A 21,393-nucleotide genomic window follows, 5' to 3' on the forward strand; every position below is an offset into this window, starting at 1 on the left:
AGCACAGTGGAAGTATAGCTGTTGAGGTGGGAGGGGAAGCAGTGCTGCACATGGAGCGTGAGGGTGCAGTGGGCAGGACAAGGTGTGGACAAGGGGCAGCAATGGAGGTAGTTTACGTGGATGACAATGTGAAGACGACTTTCTCAGGAGTCCAGTGGCAGTTACATTTATTTCTGTGTGTCCTGGTGCAATAAAGAGGAAAGATGGCACTGACCCCAAGGGATAGGATGGCTGAGGTTGAGGAAATGACTTCCCACTTTTGGGGTGCAGGTAGTGTTTGGTATATACAAACTTCACACAAAATAAATAAGGAGCTGGCATCAGCTTGGCTTGGCATCACCCTGGGTTTCTCCCACCCCTGTCCAAGGCTACTCCAGGGCATTGTCAGGAGCCTTTTGGCCAGGTGTATCTGATCCTAACCCCTCCCTATAGTCCACCTTAGTCCCATTAGCCCCTCAGCACACCCTTTAGCCCTTAGCTGGTCCAAGGGCCCTGGTCCTGGGAAGTCCTCCCGGAACAGTCCCAGCTGTGCCATCCCAGATGTGGGTGTCAGGGCCTGGCCCCCTGCTCCATCTGCTGGTGCTGACTGCGCACAGCAAACCTGTTGACATGGACAGGGATGGGCACCACAATCTTGGGGTTCCGCACAGGCTCCCCAGAACGGCTGCTGATGTTACCGGCTTTGATGCGCTTCCACTTGGCACGCCGGTTTTGGAACCAGATCTTGACCTGCACCTCACTGAGCTTGAGGGCATGGGCAATCTGCGAGCGCTCGGTCAGTGAGAGGTACTTCTTGCAGTGAAACTCCTTCTCCAGTTCCAGGAGCTGCTCGCTAGTGAAGGCTGTGCGGCGCCGCCGGCTCTTGCCCCCAGGTGCTGTTGCCCCTCCTGCTACTGGAGCGCCCTCTTCAGCACCAGTCCCCAGGGCCTCCTTTAGCTTCGGTTTGGGTCCCAGGAGTGCCCCAGGGCCACCTGTCGCACCATCCAGGAAGCTGTCATCCTCACTGTCAGCGCCTGAGCCTTCTTCCTCCTGCTCACTGCCTGGCAGGTCGTCCACTGGGGCCTCCAGCTTCTCTTCATCTGAGCTGTACGCCTTCCCCTCTGCTGCTGGACAAACAGTGTACCAGAGTGTGGCCCATCCAGGGAGTGGGAAGAGGTTCAGGGAAGACAAAGAGATGGGAAGAAACACAGCACAGATTTCACTACGGCAAAGTGGGGAAGCAATGACTGTGTACTAGAGCGAAACCACCCCAACTCACTCTCCTTACCCCCTCCTTGCTTTCTCCAATCCTCAAGACCATGGGCCTGTCAGTTCCTCTCACTGCACCCCTGAAGACCCAGTCAGGAAACCTGGCTCTGGTGTGGGCTGGGGGGATAGAGGGAGGGAGGGGCTGTCAGCCTGCAGGCCTAAATGGCTCTCTTAGACGCCTTCTCTGTTCTGTCCTCTCTTCCCTCTCCATCAGGTCTTGGACCTTATTCCAGAGAGAGCTTTCAAAGTCACGTGATTCCCCACCCTCACACCACCCTCTTCTACCATATTCAGGCCCAAGAAATGCTAACAGAGGGCCTGGAGTCTGGAAAGTTTGCTCTCTACCCCTCCCCACTTCTTAACACCCAACCTGGAATGGTGGCCAGAGTTGTCTTAGCCCTTGGATCCCCTTCGAATCCTCATCTTCATTTTAAAATGATGTCTCTGTTCCCATCTACCCTCTTTTCCTGCCCAGGTCGCCTGAGCAGTGTCAAATGGAAGGGCAGAGAGCATACAGGAAAAGGCAGGGGGCAGGGGGGCCCAGAGAAAGGGAAATGGTGGAAGAGAAGTATTGACTGATTTAGTAGATTATTGATTATTTGTAATCATAGGCATATAATTCACACATAATTAAGCCACACGATTCAAAATTTTATTCAACTGTTAGTTTTAATCTTCTTAGCCACTGAAATTTTTGTCAGAACTGCAAATAATGCATTACAATGTTTTCAGTATTTGAGTTTTAGTGACTCCCTGCTTTTCTGCTCAAAGGAGCAATAAACAGTGAAAGACGGCCAACCTGTAGGAAAGCACACAGCAGACAATCACTAACTGTTCCCTGTGTAAGGAGACATCTGTGGAAGTGGGTCCACCTATGCCTGTCACTTATCACATGTACATGCACAAGCACTCTAAGGTGGAGAACACAACTCAGAATAAAATAAATTAGCTACGTTGAATGGTGAAATGCTTCGTAGGGGAGAATGGAACACTTTATAGTCAGAGCTTACCTGACACTCTCCCTTGATACTCCCTGTCAGCCTGCATGCCAAAAAGATTTCTTGGGCTCCAGTAGCAGCCCTGTAACTCTCAGCCCTGCCCCATTCCCAGAGTTGTCCCTTTCCCTCCCTGGTGCAATCCACAACTACTTTCTTCAAGAGCCATTCTTAATATTTTTCATAGAGGCCATAACTCCCAGCCCCTGTCCAACTCCCCTGCTCCATACCCTGAGGCTATTTTACTTTCCCTTCTCTTCCTGAATCGTTTCACTCTTTATCTAACCTCTCAAAGCCCAAGAGGCAGGCCCCAGCGTTGCCTCCCCCAGCCTGCTCATGCTACTCCCATTCACGTGCTCTCCACCAGGCCATGGTCCATTGTGCTCTCTTCAAAAGCCTGTCCAAGCTTCGCTGATGCCTAGCTTCATCGACTGTCTGTAGATAAACAGACTGTCTACAATGTACTCCTCGTAATCAGCTCCCCAATCACCCGTGCTTTCTCCCTTGGCTCTTCTCTAGCCAAATCCATTTTATTTTCTTCAAGATTCACATCCATGGTTTCCCCACATAGTGTTCTACTTCCACAGAACTCAACTTTAACATGTCCCATACTGAGCTCCTGGTCTTTATCCCTAAACCAGCTCTTCCTCACCCCCACAACATTTTCCCTATTACATTCAATGGCAATTCCATCCTTCCTGTTGGTCAAACCCTCTCACAATCTACGTCCAACCCAGCAGCAAATCCTATTAGTGCTGCCTTCAGAATATATCCAGAATCTGACTCTACTCATCTCCAAGTTACTTTTAGTCCACACTTGGCTTACTGACATTTGCAGAAGCAAATGAACGCATGTTCTTCCCTGCTTGGAATACTTTTTGCCAAGATTTTTGCACTGGCTTATACTCTACTGTTAGCTCTAGGTCTTTTAACAGTGAGACCCTCCCTGATCATCCTTTTTAAATCAAAGCCCCCAGTAGTCTCTATCTCCCTTCTGTGCTTTAGTATATGTCACCAACTATTCCTTTACTTTACTGTCTCTTCTTGTCAGAACATAAGCTCCATGAGGGTTGTTGTTAGCTGCTGTTGCATCAGCAACCCCATGCACAATGAAATCAGCTGTGATCCTTAGGGTTTTCATAGGCTGATTCTCTGATATAGACTACCAGGCCTTTCTTCCTAGTCTATCTTAATCTGAAAACTCTGCTGGAACCTTTTCAGCATCACAGCAACACACAAGCCTCCACTGACAGATGGGTGGTGGCTGCACATGAAGTTTATTGGCCAGGAATTGAACACACTCCTGCATGGAAGGTGAGAATTCTACCAGTGAGCCACCTCCATAAGGGCAAAACCCATTGCCATTGAGTCGATTTCAACTCATAGCTACCCTATAGGACAAAGTAGAACTGCCCTACAGGATTTCCAAAGCTGTAAATCTTTACTGAAGCAGACTAACATCTTTCTCCCATAGAGCCACAGGTGGGCTTAAACCACACACTTTTCAGTTAGCAGCTGAGTGCTTTAACCACTGTGCCACTAGGGCTCCTCTTCCATGAGAATAGGGAGTTTTAATATGTTTTGTGTACTCTTGTATCTTCAGCATCTAGAAAAGTGCCTGCACAGATTGGACACTCAATACGAATTTATTGACTAAGTGAAAAATTATTCCCAAGTGCATGCTTTCTCTTTCGGTCTCCTTTCCTTCCCCAAGCCTCTCCTAAGATATTCACCTCTGCCTGCCCCACCCCAGTTCTGGTGCCTGACTATAGATGTTCTATCCGTGAGTCCCACCCTCCCTCTTTGGAGGATGCCCTCTCTGGTCTTATACTTGCAGAAGAGGAGTTGATTTGCAGTGAAACCTACAGGATATTATTCTAAAATTAATGAAGGATTGTCCCTGCATCATTATTAAATCTTCTAACATGCCTTCAAAAACCAAAACTTTTATAGTAAATGATGACACAGAGAATAACAAAAGCCTGGAAAAAGTCACAATGTTCTAAATAGCTGCTAAAAAGGTCAAAACTGGATTTTAGGGTTTGAAGGACGAATTCATTTATTACAGATCTAAGTACCCAGAGAGTGTCCAATAAATCTAACATGATGGTGACTGAAATACGACTCCTAGGTTCTGTGATCTGGCAGAGCCTCCTGAGATCATGTCATCCATCCTATCCTCCTTGAGGTCAGCTGATGACTCCCAGAAAGTGGGTCTCCTTCATGCTGTTGTTAGAGCCATGCCCCCAGTACAGTTTCACAGCTTTCCTTAGTCTCTGATCCCAACGCATGCTGAGCAGCAGGGACAAGAGTTTATTCTCTGAGCTATTATAATCATGAATTAGGGACTCTGATGAGCAACTATTGGAAAGAGATGGGGATGGGGCAACAGAGGAAAGCAACAGAGAGGGACAGAGGACAGCTAAAGCCTCAGCCCAGTCAGTGACACCTGGAACAGAGAAAGAAGGTGAATGACAGGCAGAAAGTGAAGCAAGAAAGAATGGGGCAGAGAAGTAGCAGAAGTAAATGGTGAGTCATAGGAACTTTGAAAGAGCTAAAAATCAGGGGAAAAAAAGAGAGCAAAAAGTTTTGTTTTGTTTTTTTTAAACATCCCTATGCCTTTCCTGGGAGCTCTGGTAGTAGCATAGTGGCTAAGACACTTACCTGCTAACCAGACGGCTGGCGGTTCAAACCCACCAGCCACTCCTCGGAAGGAAGGTTGGGCAATCCTACTTCCGTAGTGATACTGCCTTGGAAACCCAAGGAGGGGTCGCTATGAGTCAGGGCCAACTCGACGGCACATAACAACAACAACAACAAATGCCTTTCCTATGTCTTTCCCTGGGAGCTCTGGTAGCATAGTGGCTAAGGCACTTGACTGCTAACTAGAAGGCTGATGGTTCAAACCCACCAGCCACTCCTCTGAAGGAAGATGGGGCAATCTACTTCCATAGTGATACTGCCTCGGAAACCCAAGGAGGGGTCACTATGAGTCGGGTCCATCTCGATGGCACATAACAACAACAATGTCTTTCCCCAAAATATTGATAAATTTGGAACAAAGCAAGCCATTTTGGCCCTTCCATTTGCTCTTTTTTTGTAGCGGGTCAGTGAAAAAGAAGGGCTCAAACACATCAATGATTGTGAGGATGGTGCAAGATCAAGCAGTGTTTTGTTCTGTTGTACATAGGGTCACTGTAAGTCAGAACAGATGCAATGGCACCTAACACCAACATTTGCTCTTTGCTGTGACAGTAGAAGGGGACTTTAGAATATAATACCCTCAAGTATGGAAAAAATACACAGGAAAGTTGGGTTTTTCTTAATATTTTACAATACCTAAAAACTCCAAAACCAAGCCCACTGCCTTCGAGTCAATTCTGACTCATTGTAACCTCCGTGGGGTCCCAAAGTTGTAAATCTTTATGGAAGTAGAGTGCCTCATCATCCTCCCACAGAGCAGCTGGTGAGTTTGAACCACCAACCTTCTGGTTAGCAGCCAAATGCCTTATCCACTATGTCACTAGAGAGATCCTGAAATAGCTGAGGTGAATTGCTTACCATATCTATATATATATAGACACACACACACACACATATACACACACATACACACACACATACACATGTATATTTTGTTTTAACAAATTAGCTAAGAAATAAATACATACTCTTATTTTATCTAATATGTATGGTAAAAATAAGTAAAATAAAACAAAAATTGTACACAGAAAAAATTACTAGTGAGTAAAAATTGGTAGAAATGAACCTTTTTGAAAAATATTTGTAAAATTTGACTCAGGGGTCCAGCCAAACAAAATACAGGCATATGAGTTGAACATTTACCTCAAGTAGATACATTCTTTGGTGAGAACAATCATGGGAGAAAGAAGGGCTGTTTATGCACAGGGAGACAGCTCAGGGGGCAGGAGTGTATGGAGGGATGGACACTGGGAAGAGGTAACTATGGGAAGGAAGTAGGAGGAGAGCTGTTGCACTGTGGCAAACTGTGGTCAATGACATGAGACAAAGTATATGTGAACTGCTGTATGGAAAGTGAATTTGCTCTGTAAATCTTCACCCAAATCACAATAAAAAAAAAAAATTTGACTTAGAATCATTGGATTTGGTAGATATAATGTCCACAAAAATAAATTGATTGATATGAATAAAAAAATCATGACCAACAAAAAAAGACTCCATTGTAATGTTTACATGGAAAATAATAATTCTAATGAAAATAGTTTCAGCATATGAAAACAAAAATTTTTAAATTGGAAATTATTTGACTATGCTAAGCAAGTAGTCTAAACAGGTAGAAAAGTTCTGCCCTGTGTGCATGAAAATAACATAACTGATAATAAGAAAAGCATGCCAAGTGTCCAGCAGGCCCTCTATGGGGAAGAAGGGTGTGGTCTCTGGTGGTGGTGGTGGGGAGGGATGAATGCGGGAAGGCTGTGTGTTAGGAAACACCTAACAAGCATGCATGTCCTCCTAGTGAATGCTGTTGTAGTTTAAAACATGCACCAAAGTATGAGTCCTTATAGAGTGCATGGCAAGGGTATTAGTAAACCTCCAGAGGGCAGGACTCTGGCACTAAGGCATTTCCTTCATATAACTTTCCTATCTGGCTGTGGGAGGAACAGCCCAAGAGATACACACAAACCTCATCTTAAGAATGGGTCAGCTCAGGCTGGGGAAGAAATCCAGGGCCCAAGAACCCAAGGTAGGTGTTCTGCAACAGGAAGAGTAAACAGCACCAGCCCAACACCATCTAGAGGGGATCACTTCAGACTCCCATCTACAGGAACTCATAGAGGCCTTGTGAGGCCCCTCATTCACCTAGCTATTGTAGCTCCTGCCTTTATACATGGCTCATATAAAAACTATGAATTGGTACAAAATAAGTAGTCTTTATTATTCATAGAAAAGAAGTCCTTCCCCCATCCCCATTACACTCAGTTCCTACTTCTCCCTCTACTTCAAAAATAACTACCCGAAAAGACTGTGTAGTCACAGAATTTCTCAATGGTGAGGAAGTTAAGAAAGTTGAAAGATAGAATGGACTGTTCTAAACTCGGGGATAAATTTATAAATCATAAGGTAACCTCAAAGAAAAATAAAGATCTCAAAGGCTCTGTTAAAAAAAAAAAAAAAACCACCCAACTGGAATTAGAAATACCATTTGAACCAGCAATCCCATTACTAGGTATATATCCTAAAGAAGTGAGAGCCAGGACAAGAACAGATACATGCACACTCATGTTCATCGCAGCACTATTTATAATAGCAAAAAGAAGTGCCCATCAACAGAAGAATGGATAACCAAACTATGGTACATACGCACAATGGAATACTATTCAACATTAAAGAATAATGTAGGATCTGCAAAACATGGCATAAAATGGATGGATTTGGAGGACATTATGCTGAGTGAAATAAGTCAATCACAGAATGACAAATACAGTATTAGTTCATTACTGTAAAAAGTCAAGGAAAGGTTTATATATGGAAGGAAACTTTCTATGTTGGTTACGGGGGGGGAGGGGAGGGGAGGGAACACTGCAAAAAAAAAATGACCCATGTCACTTTAGTTTTGTGTATTTCACTGTACATAAATTATATGTCAACAGAATGCATTTAAAAAGAAAAATAATAACTATCCAAAAACTCTTAGGAAATGTTCCCGCTGGACAATGCATCTCCTGATCCTCCCAGTTCAACTATTCTTCCCCCTTAATCTAGTATGAGTATGAGTGGGGGAGGAATCCCAGATCATCCCTCAAAAAAACAGCTGCAATTTACCACCACTCCCATTTCAAAGTCCTCATCTCACCCACCAAGCTCAGTAGAGAATTATTTCTCTTCTTTCCAGAGACAATCCTTGCTCCCATTATTTGTACCATCCAGTTCACTTTCTATTTTCCACTCAGCCCCTTTAACTATGCTCTCGTTATGTGATACTCATTTCTATCATTTTAGGTGCAATAAGGACAAACCATTTTCATGTTGTCTCTCCACAGTTCCTGTTACTCTTCAGCATTCTTTACTACAAATCAACAAAGACTTCCTTCTTTATTACTGCCAGCCCAGTGCCCCCTTCTGCTGTCAGAACAGTTCCAAAGTTCATAAAAATTCCTTTCACCACACAACAGCATTGCTAAGAGCTCCTCTGTATGACTTTTAACTTTGCAAACCATCTCCACATTGATTATCTTCAAGCAATTCACTCAAGTAGGGCAGATTGCCAGTAACAGTACTAGTAACCTTATTTCCAGGTGAAAATAACTGAGTTTCAAAAATGGTAAATGATTTTCCTAAGTCACACAACTAGGGATAGAGCCATGTCCAGAATCTTGGTCTCCTAAATCTCCAGTCAATGCTTTTCCCAACCTTTCTAGTAAAATATCTTCTTCTCCCCTCCCACCTGAAGTAAAAGTCCTCTCCCCAGATGTCTCATTAGAGAGATAACTTTCCTATCAAATCCAAGTTTAGACCTCATCCCTTTCACTTACCAGTAGAGAGCTCTCTCCTAATCATTCTCCTCATCTTTCCTAATCACTAATCTACATCCTAACATCTTCAAAGAAGATTCTTGCAGAGGCCTCACTCTCCAAACTTCCCCTTGGTTCTTTAACAGGCAATTTCTCTCACCAGTCCCTAGATGAAAATTCCCACCAGAGTTTCTCCTATTTTCCCTATCATTAATTGTTTTGTTTATATGTTGTAAGCATATCAGTCAGTATTCTTTTTATTTAGAAACATATTTTCTCATTTTAAAAACAGTATTGCTAAACTATGGAAAAAGTTTTGTTTTAATACTAGTTTTCTCTAACTTCTAATTGAAAACTATCTCTACTCCTCAGTAGCACTCTTTCTTGTACTTGAATCATAGCAAAGAGGCAGCACCACTGGTGAACAGAAATGTCTCTCCCATCTTCATCTCTCTTTACCCTCCTCAGAATTTTCACCAGAGCTCCATTTCCAGGATCTCTTCTGTCACTCCTATGCTAGCTGTCCTGCCAGTAGGGAAGGCTTCTCCTCCTGATATTGAAAGGAATTTGGAGGATCTTTTTCTTTCTTGCTGACTGAAGTAGATACCTGTTTTGGATTTTTGTTCATAAGAGCCCCTCCTTAGGGAACTGCTTCCTCTCTGCTGCTCTCCACTTTCATGACTACATGTAGGCATTTGGCCTAGACTACCAATCACCCTTGCTTCCTAATCAATCCCGTAATCCTGTCCTTCCCAAAGCTTTTACATACTTGAGAATCCAAGGAGGTCCTAATTTGGGATAAGAACATTTACAGCTGCTAAGGCTGGCCCTTGACTCATGGTAATACCATGTACAACAGAACAAAATGCTTGCTCTGGTCCCCATGCAGTTGGGGCTTGGACCACTGTAGTTTTCATTGGCTAATTTTTGGAAGTAGATCATCAGGCTTTTCTTCCTAGTTTGCCTTAGTCTGGAAGTGCCACTGAAACCTGTTCAGAATCATAGCAACATGCAAGCCTCCACTGACAGACAGGTGGTAGCATAAGCCGCACCAGCCAGGAACTGAACCTGGGTTTCGGACAAAGAGGGCAACAATTCTACCACTAAACCACCATCGTTTACTGGGCTCTCGCTTGACTCACACTAAACGCAGGAAGCAGTTGAAGGAAGCTGTCTCGGGACAAAATGAGGCTAAGATACAGAGTCAGGCCTGACAACACCATCTGTAGCTCTGCCTTCTCTCAGGCACATCACCACAACATGAATCAGCAAATCTCCCTTTTGGTTTCATTTAGAGTTTAGCTATTGTCACTTGCAACCCAAAGAATTCTGACTGAAGACAATGCTGTTATGAGACGTAACAAAAAATCATATGACTCTGGGGAGAGCTGACCTCTCACTTCATTCCTACAACTCTCCCCTCTAAAATAATTTAGCCTTATTACCTGAAGTTATTTTTAGTAGCACTGCCTTCAATCCTACCCACCTGAAATTCCTTAGAAATTTTAAAAATCACTTAATTCACCTGGGTGTGAATTGGTTTAATCCAATGGCTTTGCTACTGTAAGAAAGGAAGAATTCTGATGAGGAAAAAAGAGGAGGAAATGGTGTTTTGGGGAGGAAGAGCGAACAGGCCCAGATGAGGCACAGGGTTTTGGTCAGCCTGGGGATCTGTAGAGTGCCAAATGTGAGGGAGGGAACAGTAAGGAAGCAGAAAAAGCAAGATGTTAAAACTGACCCATTAGATTCAGTGCCAGGCCCCCTCCACCAGCATTCTCCATATCCACAGTTTGCAGAATATAGTACTGTCTCCATAGTCACTCCCACCTGTATCTTTCCTGATCAGCACAGAAAGGGTCATCCATCCCTCACAATTACTACCTAGTACAGAGGTCTTTCCCAACAGAATTCCCAGGAAAGCCTCTCATCCATTTCCAGTAAAATGACAATAATGGTAACTTTTCACACACTTATGACTTTTAGGACACTGTACAAATATCTTTTCATTTGATCCTTAAGACTCTGTGAGGTAAGTATTACTTCACTGATGAGGAAACAGATTCCAAAGGTTGGGTACTTTCCTGCAAATCCCTCTGTGCTGTATACATCTCACTATTAGTACTTAATCTTAAAAAGGACTGAAGTCTAATGTTACCCTTCCATAAATATCATTACAGGATGCAACAATAATATAGAAGTCCAAGGAATTAATGCCACAATACAAATTTTCTTTTTATCACTCCCTGTCCAGGCCCTGCTTCCTTCCTCACCAATCACAATTGATCCTCCAAGCTTTCTGGCCTAGACAAAATCTACTCCCACCTTTACCAAATGTTTCCCTCAGTTATGTAAAGGTGGTACATAAATATAGCTCAAGTAACCCTCCCTGATCCCAGATGACAAAGCCTATTCAATCTTTCAGCCCGGTCCCTTGCGTAGACTTATGATTTGGCCAAGATCACTCAGCTACATACTCCCAGTATCTAAGTGTAGTTTATGAAATCGTTACCATCCATTCTAGCACAAAGGGCCGGCCTCCTCCCTTTCTCCCAGGACCAGTATATTTCCCCTACTCTTTCCAGTACATTTCTGCATCACCTTTCTGCTGGATGCACCCAACATGGACTTGCATCTTTTCCACCAACTCAGTCAAGAAGCCCCTCTCCATTACTCTCAGGTCAATGTTCTCTCCCATTTCTCCCAGTCCTCATTCTTACATGCTGCATTCACCTCATCACCCTATCTCTTTAGTTCCTGCAGCCTCTGGTAGAAGCTTTCTAATACAGGTGTTCACATCACTGTTTGAATGCTATCCTTTACTCTCCTGTGACAGCAGTGACAATGTCCCCTCATGACTCCCTGAACACCCTGAAGTCTCTCCCCATGGTGCCCACTTCAACCACACAGGCCACTCTTTCATCACCCCAAAGCCAAGCATCTCTTCTCCCTACTCCCTCTCTCCCAATCACTCTTGTTATTGTTTTTATGTGCCATCAAGTCGGACCCGACTCATAGCAACCCCTCCTTTCCGAGGCAGTATCACTGCGGAAGTAGATTGCCCCATCTTCCTTCCGAGGAGTGACTGGTGGGTTTGAACCGCCAGACTTCTGGTTAGCAGTCAAGTGCCTTAGGCACTATGCTACCACAGCTCCTCGATCACTCTTAGCACATCAATATTTCTTCCAAATGACTCTAACCTGACAGCTTTTTCACAGCATGACCATATTTCCAGTACAAAACCCAAGCCTCTTCTCCATCACTCCTAATGCAGACTCCTTTCATCCTCACTATCACCACATAGACCTTGTGCATGGCTGCCTAGGACCAAGTACAATGCTCCCCGCATGGGGACAGTTTCCCCATTTCTGCTAAGTCAAAGTTCTCTTCCATCAAACTCTCCTCTTCCCATCACTGCTCCTCCAGCCTCTCTCTTGTACATCCACATCATTACTTCCTTCATTTCTATTTCTTAATCCCATACCATTTCACTGCAAAAGGCTCTTTTCCCTCATTATTTCCAAGGCAAAAAAAAAAAAATGTATTGTGATTTGGGTGAAGATTAACAGAGCAAATTCACTTTCTATATAGCAGTTCACATATACTTTGTCTCATGTCATTGACCACAGTTTACCACAATGCAACAGCTCCCCTCCCACTTCCTCCCCACAGTTACCTCTTCCCAGTAACCATCCCTCCATACACTCCTGCCCCCTGAGCTGTCTTCCTGTGCATAAGCAACCCTTCTTTCTCCCATGATTGTTCTCTCCAAGGAGTGTATCTACTTGAGGTAAATGTTCAACTCATATGCCTGCCTTTTGTTTGGCTGGAAACTATAGGTGTGGGTTCAATTCCAGACCTGAATGGCAGCTAGGGGCCATAGTCTCAGTGGTTCCACCAGGCTCTATCAGACCAGCAAACCTGGTCCCCACCTTTTTTTTTTTTTTTTTCTCCAAATGATTTTGAGTTTTGTTCCACATTGTTCTCCCTTTCTATCAAGGATCTCCTAAATAGATCCCCTTCCAAGGGGATGACAGTGGTAGCCAGGCACCATCTAGTTCTTCTGGTCTCCTAGTTGTATAGGCTGCAGATCGGACCAGTCGCTAGGACTAATTGTTTCCATGAATTTTGGTTTTCTTCATTTTTCTTTGCTCTGGATGAGGAGAGACCCACCGTGGCATCTAGATGGCAGCTTGCTAGCTTTTAAAATCCCAGTCGCTAATCGCCAAAGTAAGAGGTGGAACAATGTTTTGTATAGTATGTTATGCCAATTGAGCTTGATGTCCCCTGTGACTATGGTCCCAAGCCCGCAGGTTCAACTACTCGGTCCCTCTGGGTAGCTGGCTGTGACCAAGCAGTGACCACAACCTTGCCCCTTGTCAGCTCTACTATACACCTGGGAATTCTAATTATTCACATAAACTTATAGGACCATTGTCTACCAACCCTATATATGTTCTTGGATACACTCCCCATTTCATAGACATATCTAATCGTTTAGCCTGTCCGCCCATCTATCCATCCATATACCCATGTTTGCCTTCACTGACAACACAGTACTGTATGTATAAAAGGGCTCATATTTGTTGTCTGTCCCTCCCAAGTACCTCTCTATGTCTTTCTCATTCTCAATGCTGCCATATTGATCACTCACGTTTGGTACATTGCCCTTCTCTTCACCCAAATCAATACTTATCTCTATCTATCTAACAGCCTTCCTTCCCCTTCCCTCCCACCCCTGGCAACCAACAAAGAAAATTTCCTTCTATAGATAAACCTTTCCTTAACTTTTACAATAACGGACCAATACAATATTTGTCCTTTTGTGATTGACTTATTTCACTTAGCATAATGTCCTCCAAGTTCATCCACGTTATGCAATGTTCTGCAGATTCTACATTATTCTTTAGCATTGCATAGTATTCCATTGTGTGTATGTACCATAGTTTGGTTATCCATTCCTCAGTTGATGGACACCTAGGTTGTTTCCATCTTTTGGCTATTGTAAATAATGCTGTGATGAACATGGGTATGCATATATCTGTTCTTGTCATAGCTCTCACTTCTTTAGGGTATATACCTAGTAATGGGATGGCTGGGTCAAATGGTATTTCTAATTCCAACTTTTGAAGGAATCAAGGCAAAATTCTTGCCTATAACTTCCTATTGTAACATTCCTCTCAATGCAAAACATCTTCCTCATGACATTACATTCCTCCTCCTTTCCAATTAAAATATTACCTCTTTCCCATTATATTTAGTACATACTATTCATGCCTATTTCTCTGAGTATAAGGACATACTCCTTAATCACTCTTCTCCCAACCCTTGGTGATGTTTATCTCCATATTTGCATGTGTCCCTGCAGAGAGCCTTCTCTTTTCCAGCTCTCCCAGTGCTCTCTTCACTATGGCAAAAGGCATCTCAGTGTGCCCTTCGAACCCTCTCCCAAAACCCCAAAATTCTCCTCAACCAGGATCCCCCCTTTTTTTTCTGAAATTTTATTGTGATTTAGGTGAAAGTTTACAGAGCAAGTTCATTTTCCATACAGCAGTTCATGCACATTTTTTTTCATGACATTGACTGCAATTCCCCACAATGTAACAGTTCTCTTCCCACTTCCTCCTGTAGTTACCTCTTTCCTGTGTCCTTTCCTGTACATTCCTGCCCCCTGAGCTATCTCCCTGTGTAAATACTGCCCTTCTGTTCTCCCATGATTGATCCTTCTGAGGAGTGTATCTACCCGATGTAACTATTCACCCTATCTGCCTGTTTATTGTTTGTCTGGAAGCCACAGGAGTGAGTTCAATTCCAGATCTGGAGGGTAGCTAGGGGCCACGGTTTTAGGGGTCTCACCAGGCTCTCTCAGACCAGTAAACCTGGTCTTTTTAATGATTTTGAGTTTTGTTCCACATTGTTCTCACTCTATGCAGGATCTCCTGCACTGATCCCTTTCCAAATATCAACCAGGGGCTCTTAACCCTTTTTGCCCCATAGTCCCTTTTGTCAGTCTGATGAAGCCTATGAATTTCTCCCAGAATAGTGTTTTTAGGTGCACCAAATAAAATGCGCAGATTATATCAGCAACCAGTTTTATTAAAATAAATTTTTAAAATAAAAATTAAGTTTCCAAGTACTTAAAAATTATTTTTGATGTAATCATACATGAGAAGTAATGTGACGTTCAAGCTCCCAAAGTGTCTTGAACATACATAGCCTTATAAGAGAGGTACAGAGGACAGAGGTCCTCTGAATTGAATCTGCCACAGCTAATGAGTGATAGTTGAGGCATGAACCTCTGTGCCCCAACTCCTACATAAATGTTCCTTCAATTGCACTAAGTTAATGTGAAATGAGTCTTTCTGCTCTCCCTATATAGTCATCCCCAAAAAGTCTTAGGAAAACACACTTTGGGTTCCCGTTACTTCAAGCCCTCCCTCCTGTTTCCAACAACTGAAGTCTCTGATTCCATGTTACAGAATCATTTCCTGTTTTCCTCTCATAAATAAATGTCATATCTTGACGGTCATATGGATACTTACCTAGAAATTAATGGATGGTGATATAAAATGTTCTCTAGCTACAATCAGGGGCTTAGCTTACAGCAATCACACTCAATATCACGTTCCTATGAAGCTTCCCTGGTCTCCTGGAATTATTTCATTTTTTACTGCCGATCTCAATTGAGAAATTACCAAATCTTTTTCTGTTTAGTTTTTTTAAAAAATATTCACTACAATTACATCTTCCAGGTTTGTCTCATCATATTCTGTTATCTTCGATATTACCCCAGCTACAAATATGGTTTTTATTTTATCATACCCGACACTGGTATTCTCTCACACATCAGTTATTCATCTTTTATTCATCCATCTAACAACTAGGCATGGAGTATCTATCATGCCTTATTTATAAACTTTTGTGTCCAGGCAATCCAAACCTTTCCTCCCTGAATAAAATGATTGCTTCAGACACCCCTGATTTAATATTTTCTTCTATATTTCTTCAATGGTCAGGTCTTCTCATCATTCCTCTCAATATATAGCATCTTCATCTGTCATCTCTGTGATAAAGATTTGCACCACATAATAGAATTATTTCTGCTATCCCAAAATGGTATTTGCCTGTCATTTAGAGTCTACTGTTCTCTTCCCTCAATTGTACCTAACACACTGAAGACTTCCATATCCTCTCCAATTGAAAGTAGTTTTTTTTCTCTTCTCTAATGATTTATTTTATTTTGTTGTTGTTGTGGAAAATACATCCAGTAAAACATACTCCAATTCAACTACTTCTACATGTATAATTCAGCAACATTGATTACATTCTTCAAATTGTACAATCATTCTCACCTTTTTTTTAATTGTTTCTCTCATTAACATAAACTTACTAACCCCTCAGCTTCCTAACTGTTATTGTCAGTTTGATCCCATATAGACAGTTCTTTAAAAGAGCAAAATGCTCAAGATGGACATTCTTTACTAATTAAGCTAAACTATTGTTTGGCTTAAAGAAGAATTCAGATGATATTTTTGGTGTAAGGTTTAAACATTATCTCAAGGCAATAGTTTCAGGAGTTCATCCAGCTTCAGCAGCTCCAGAAAGTCTGAATTCTATGAGAATTTTAAATTCTGTTCTGCATTCCCCTTTTGACCAGGATTCTTATATAGAATCTTTGATCAAAATATTCGGTAATTTGCAAGCACCTATCTAAGATGCAACAATTGGTTTCTCCTTATCCAGAGCAAAGAAGAATGAAGAAAACCACAGATGAATGGAAACAATTAGTCCAAGGGACTAGTGTGCCATGTGAACATCAGCCTACATGACCAGAAGAACTAGATGGTGCCCAGTTAACACTGTCAACCACTTGGAAAGGGATCAATGTAGATAGAGTGGGAGAAAAATGTGGAACAAACCACACACACACACACACAAAAAAAACAAAGACCAGGCTGTATATGACCATGAGACCAGAAGAAGTAGATGGTGCCCAGGTACAACTGTCAACCACTAGGAAAGGAGATCCTGGATAGACTGGGAGAACAATGTGCAACAAAATTAAAAATCATTTAAAAAAAAAAAAAGGAAGAAAGAAAAAGAAAAATGCCAGGTTTATTTGTCTGTTAGAGCCTGGTAAGACCTCTAAGACTATGGCCCCTAGTTACCCTTCAGGTTTGGAACTGAATTCACTCCTGTGGCTTCCAGCCAAAAACAGACAGGCATATGCTATAGGGTGAACATTTACATCAGGTAGATATACTCCTCAGAGCGAACAATCAATTGTGGGAGAACAGAAGGGCAATGTTTGCACAGGGAGATAGCTTGTGGGGCAGGAGTCCATGGGAGGGAAGGAAGCAGGGAAGAGGTAACTACATAGAGGAAGTAGGAAGAGAGCTGTCATATTGTGGGAAATTGCAGTCAATGCTATGAAACAAAATGTATATGAAATGTATGGTAAATGAATTTGCTCTGTAAACTTTCACCCAAATCACAATAAAAACTAAAAAAATAAAATGAGAGAGGGAGAGAGAAAGACTAACTGGTCTGATAGAGACTGGTGAAACCCCTGAGACTATGGCCCCTAGTCACCTTTCGGGCTTGGAATTGAACTCACTCCTGAAGCTTCCCACCTAACAATAGACAGGTGTATAAGGTGAGTATTTATACCATGTAGGTACATTCCTTAGAATAATCAGCCATGAGTGATCAGAAGGGCAATATTTGTATAGGGGGATAGCTCAGAGGGCAGGAATAGCAAAGAAGGACATAGGGAAAAGGTAACCACAGGCAGGAAGTGGGAAGAGAGCTGTTCCATTGTGGGGATTGCAATCAATGACAAGAAACAAAATGTGTATGAACTGTTGTATGGAAAACGAATTTGCTTTGTAAACTTTCATCCAAATCACAATTAAAAAACAAAAGTGTTCAGTAATGTTAGCTGGACACCATCCAGTTTTTCTGGTCTCATGGCAAAGGAGGCAGTTGTTCATGGAGGCAATTAGCTGCACATTCTGTATCCTCCTCCTATTCCAGACTCTTTTCTCTGTTGCTCCAGGTGAATAGAGACCAGTTGTTGTGCCTTGGATACAGTGCTGCAACAAACAGAAGCACTAGAAATGGTTTTAGGCCAATTAACTAGGATTCAAAGCTCTTTCTCCCAACATTTTTACATGACTCTGTCCTTGCAACTCTTCAGGTCTGCAATCTTGGCTATAGTTACCAATAGCCACATGAGGTTATGAACCACTTGTGGCTAGTACAAACTGAGATGTGCTAACAGTATAAAATACTGGATTTCAAAGCTTAGTATGAAAGGAAGATATAAATATCTCAATAACCTTTATAATGATTAATGTTGGAAGGATAGTATTTTAGACATATTGAGTTAAATTAAATATATCACTTGTTAATTTCACCTGTTTCTTTTTACCTTTTTAATGTGGCTCCTAATTTTTGTTATTACATATATGGCTTGCATCATACTTCTACTAGGCAGCTCTGCTTTATGTTTATCTGTTGATTTGTACTTTCAAATCTTCCCTAGTGGTTCAAAATTCTCTCCTCTTTTATCATTCCTAGAAAAAAAATGGGAAAGCCCAACTGTTTCCCCAAGCTCCAAACCAAGAATTATTTTCAAACTACTATTCTCAATGCCTTCTCTCCTGCCTTATTCTGTATCTGTATCTCTTTTTGCCCATTAATATAACTCCTACTTCTGCAATCAAATTCACAATAAAGTTCTAGTTTTTTTCATCAGTTCTAGTAGAGTGTTATCTGTCTTAATTCTCAGCAAAATAATAATTTTTAAAATCCTTATAATTCTCAAAGAAGAGAACTCCATTCATCATTCTCCAAACTGGCTCATCTTCACAATAATTTCATTTAAAAGGGCTGGTAAATTGTAAAGCACTAAACATAAACTAATAATGATTTCAGACAAATGTCACCCATACACACCAGAAGAGCAATCATTCCTGTCATTTTTAAAGATAGTGTTCTTTCTCCAAACTCTTCTACTATTGAGATTGCACTATTATTATTCTCAGCCAAGAACTCTCTTAGTTCACTTCAAATATTCTAAGACAATTCCCAAAGCTGAGTGTTTGTTTCCTAGCCATTTATAGCACGAGCCACGCATCATCACTCCCCAGGCTGACTTCTGCCCAACATTTCTGGAATTGTATTTTCTTTCCTTAACTATTTCAGGAAAAATTCAAGCCTGGGAAGGTAGATGTGAGTGGCTTGGAGAGGCAGAGTTGGGAGAGAGTTTGTACTGGGAGGGGCAAGGAGCCAGCAGTCACAGGTGAAGCTTCTCATTCACTAGTCTCTGGTACATTTCTGCTGAATCCCTCATCATTGCTGCCCTGCTTGGCAGCCCACTTGTTTTTACCCATGCCCAATGTGAATCAAGGCCTTCCCTCAGCAGGCTCTCCAAATGCCACTTCTGCAAGTATCTCCTTCCTACCACTCTTAGCCGAGAAATGCCTTGCCTTTACCTGAAGAACAACCCAGATCTCTTTTTTGTTTCTAGTATTTCCACACAGAGATCTTTCCTTCACAACTCATTTAATTAAATTCCAGTTTCCCATCATTCCTTCCTAATATTGAAAACCTTAAAAAAAAAAAAAAGTATTCCTACTATTGAAACTTCTCCCTGTTTCCTAGAATTTTTATTTAGGTTTCTCAGCCCTCTCAGGGGAGAGCCTTCCCACACACACATCTGGTCCAGAGAGCCAGTATAGAACCCCTTGTATGTGCCTCTTCCCATAGACAGCCTTCACTTGAATATATCCATGCACAGCTTGTTCCTCAGTCCCTTCTTCAGTTCTCCCCTCCTCAATATTTCTCTTCTGTTCTTTTCCTCTGTGTACTCTTCTTCCTCAACATCCAGTACTACAATCGATATTCTATCTGCTTCCCAAAAGCCCCTATTTATGGGGTTAAATAATAGCCAAGTGGCCCTGATGGGTGGGACAAATTGCTTGCGGCCACCTCAGCTCTTCTTCATGGGAAGTGCCCCCTTTCTGTTACCCCTCCAGCTCATCCCTTCCCAGTGTCTCTGCTCCTCCTCCAGTCTTGTTGGTCCTATGGCTTCCAGAGCCATCACTCTAGTGACCTGCCTTGCTCTCTCTTCCTCCTTAGGAATTGCAAAACTCTCATCTTCTCATCCTTTCATCACAAGATCATGCTGCTGGTCACTTCCTACTTTCCTCACCTCCAATTCCCCTTACTGTTCTGGCCTCTTCTTCCCACGTTTCTAGCTGCTGCTCTATCATTTTCTTTCATCCTCCTTGGAAGGTGCTGCTTTGAATTCAGTCACTAGATCCTCCTGGTCCAACCAGATACAAACAAGAAAAAGACAGCTGACTCCAAAAGCCCAAATGCCCAGGGCTAAAGGGAAAGAAAAGAGGAAGGTAGGCTCTATGGCAGCCCTTGAGTCAGGAGGAGTGATCAGCTCTTTGGACAATTTAAGGAAGGACCCAGAAACCTAAAAGAAGTATCAGGAATTGTCTTCTCCTGGCAAAGAACAAAAAGGACTCCTGGATCTCCTTGTCTCTACCAGAGTCACACCTCAGGCCCCTGGGGTCCCTTTCACCTACTAAGCTGGATATGATAAATGACCCAGGAGAGGAGGATTCATCTTGTTGCTAAAGAAGTTTAAGCTTCAGGGCCCCACACTTGCAGGCAGCCCACCATATCTGTAAGCTTTATCTCTAAACACCCAGATCTGCCCCAGTCAGGCAAAAGCTATTGGGGCTTCTGGGGTTAAGGACCAACAGGGTGAACAGGAGGGCTCTCAGTGTATTGGTATAAACAGGACTCAGTGCAGTACACCTGCTTATATGGTGAGGGCACCCTGCTATGGATCCAGGGCACCTGCAGGACCTCTTGGCTGAATCTTCCTGCTTCCAGAATCATTTCTGGATTCCCAACCCTAGGGCTCTGAGCCAGGCCCAGCCCCTTCCCTCCCCACCTTTAGCCTCTCTCCTGCCCCGCCAGATAGCTTAGGGCCGGTGGGCTCCAGCCCCTTGCAAGCTCCATGTTTCTTTGGATTCCCACGCAGTTCTTCAAGGCTTGGCTCTAGACCTGCCAGTTCAGAAACCATGAAACTTCTCTTTGCCCCTGCATCCATTGAGCCCCAGGCGTTAGGGGTCAATGAACTCTGCCCTCCCAAGCCAGAGCTGCCTCCCCGACTGAACTGACAGCCCAGAGCCTTCCCAGCTGGCGGCCCCCTTGTCCTGGGGTCCTGCTGCCATCGGCAGGAGTCCCACTCGTGCGTCTTCCCTACTACCCGCTGAGCAGAGAAAAGAAGGGTTCTGGAAAGAGGCGCGCGGTGTGAGGCTGGGGAGCTGAGAGGCGGGGGTGTCAGTCGGAAAGGAGCCAGGGGGTCCTGGGCAAAGCTCCAAACTCTGGGCTCAGGGGTGCCAGGTGGGCTCCGCTGGCGCTCAGGCACTTACCCGCCAGACTTGGGAAAGTCTCGGAGAAGTGCGGGGGCGGCGGCGGCGGCTCGGTCCCCTTGTCCCGTGACTGGCCCAGCTCGTCGGGGCGTGGGCCGCCCTCGGGGCGCCGGGCACCGGGCTCGGGTGGGGGCCGGGCGGCGGCAGCGGCAGGGGCCAGATCCGGGGGCCCGTAGAAGGCGTCGGGCGGCTCGGCGA

The 21,393-nt window shown here is 43.4% G+C and overlaps 1 protein-coding gene across 1 annotated transcript in view; it reads right to left on the reverse strand.

Moving 5' to 3' along the window:
• Nucleotides 1-549: 549 nt before the first annotated feature.
• GBX1 (gastrulation brain homeobox 1) overlaps nt 550-21,393 on the reverse strand; it is a 21,795-nt gene continuing 951 nt past the window's right edge. The window contains exons 2-3 of the mRNA XM_007950147.1: nt 21,196-21,385; nt 550-1,103 (exon numbers count right to left, since the gene is read on the reverse strand). Of these exons, the coding sequence (XP_007948338.1) occupies nt 550-1,103; nt 21,196-21,385 (744 nt within the window). The remainder of the gene's footprint in view (nt 1,104-21,195; nt 21,386-21,393) is intronic.

The sequence above is a fragment of the Orycteropus afer genome, unplaced genomic scaffold (assembly GCF_000298275.1).
Source record: "Orycteropus afer afer isolate SDZICR_OR568_19922 unplaced genomic scaffold, OryAfe1.0 scaffold00264, whole genome shotgun sequence".
NCBI lineage: Eukaryota > Metazoa > Chordata > Mammalia > Tubulidentata > Orycteropodidae > Orycteropus > Orycteropus afer.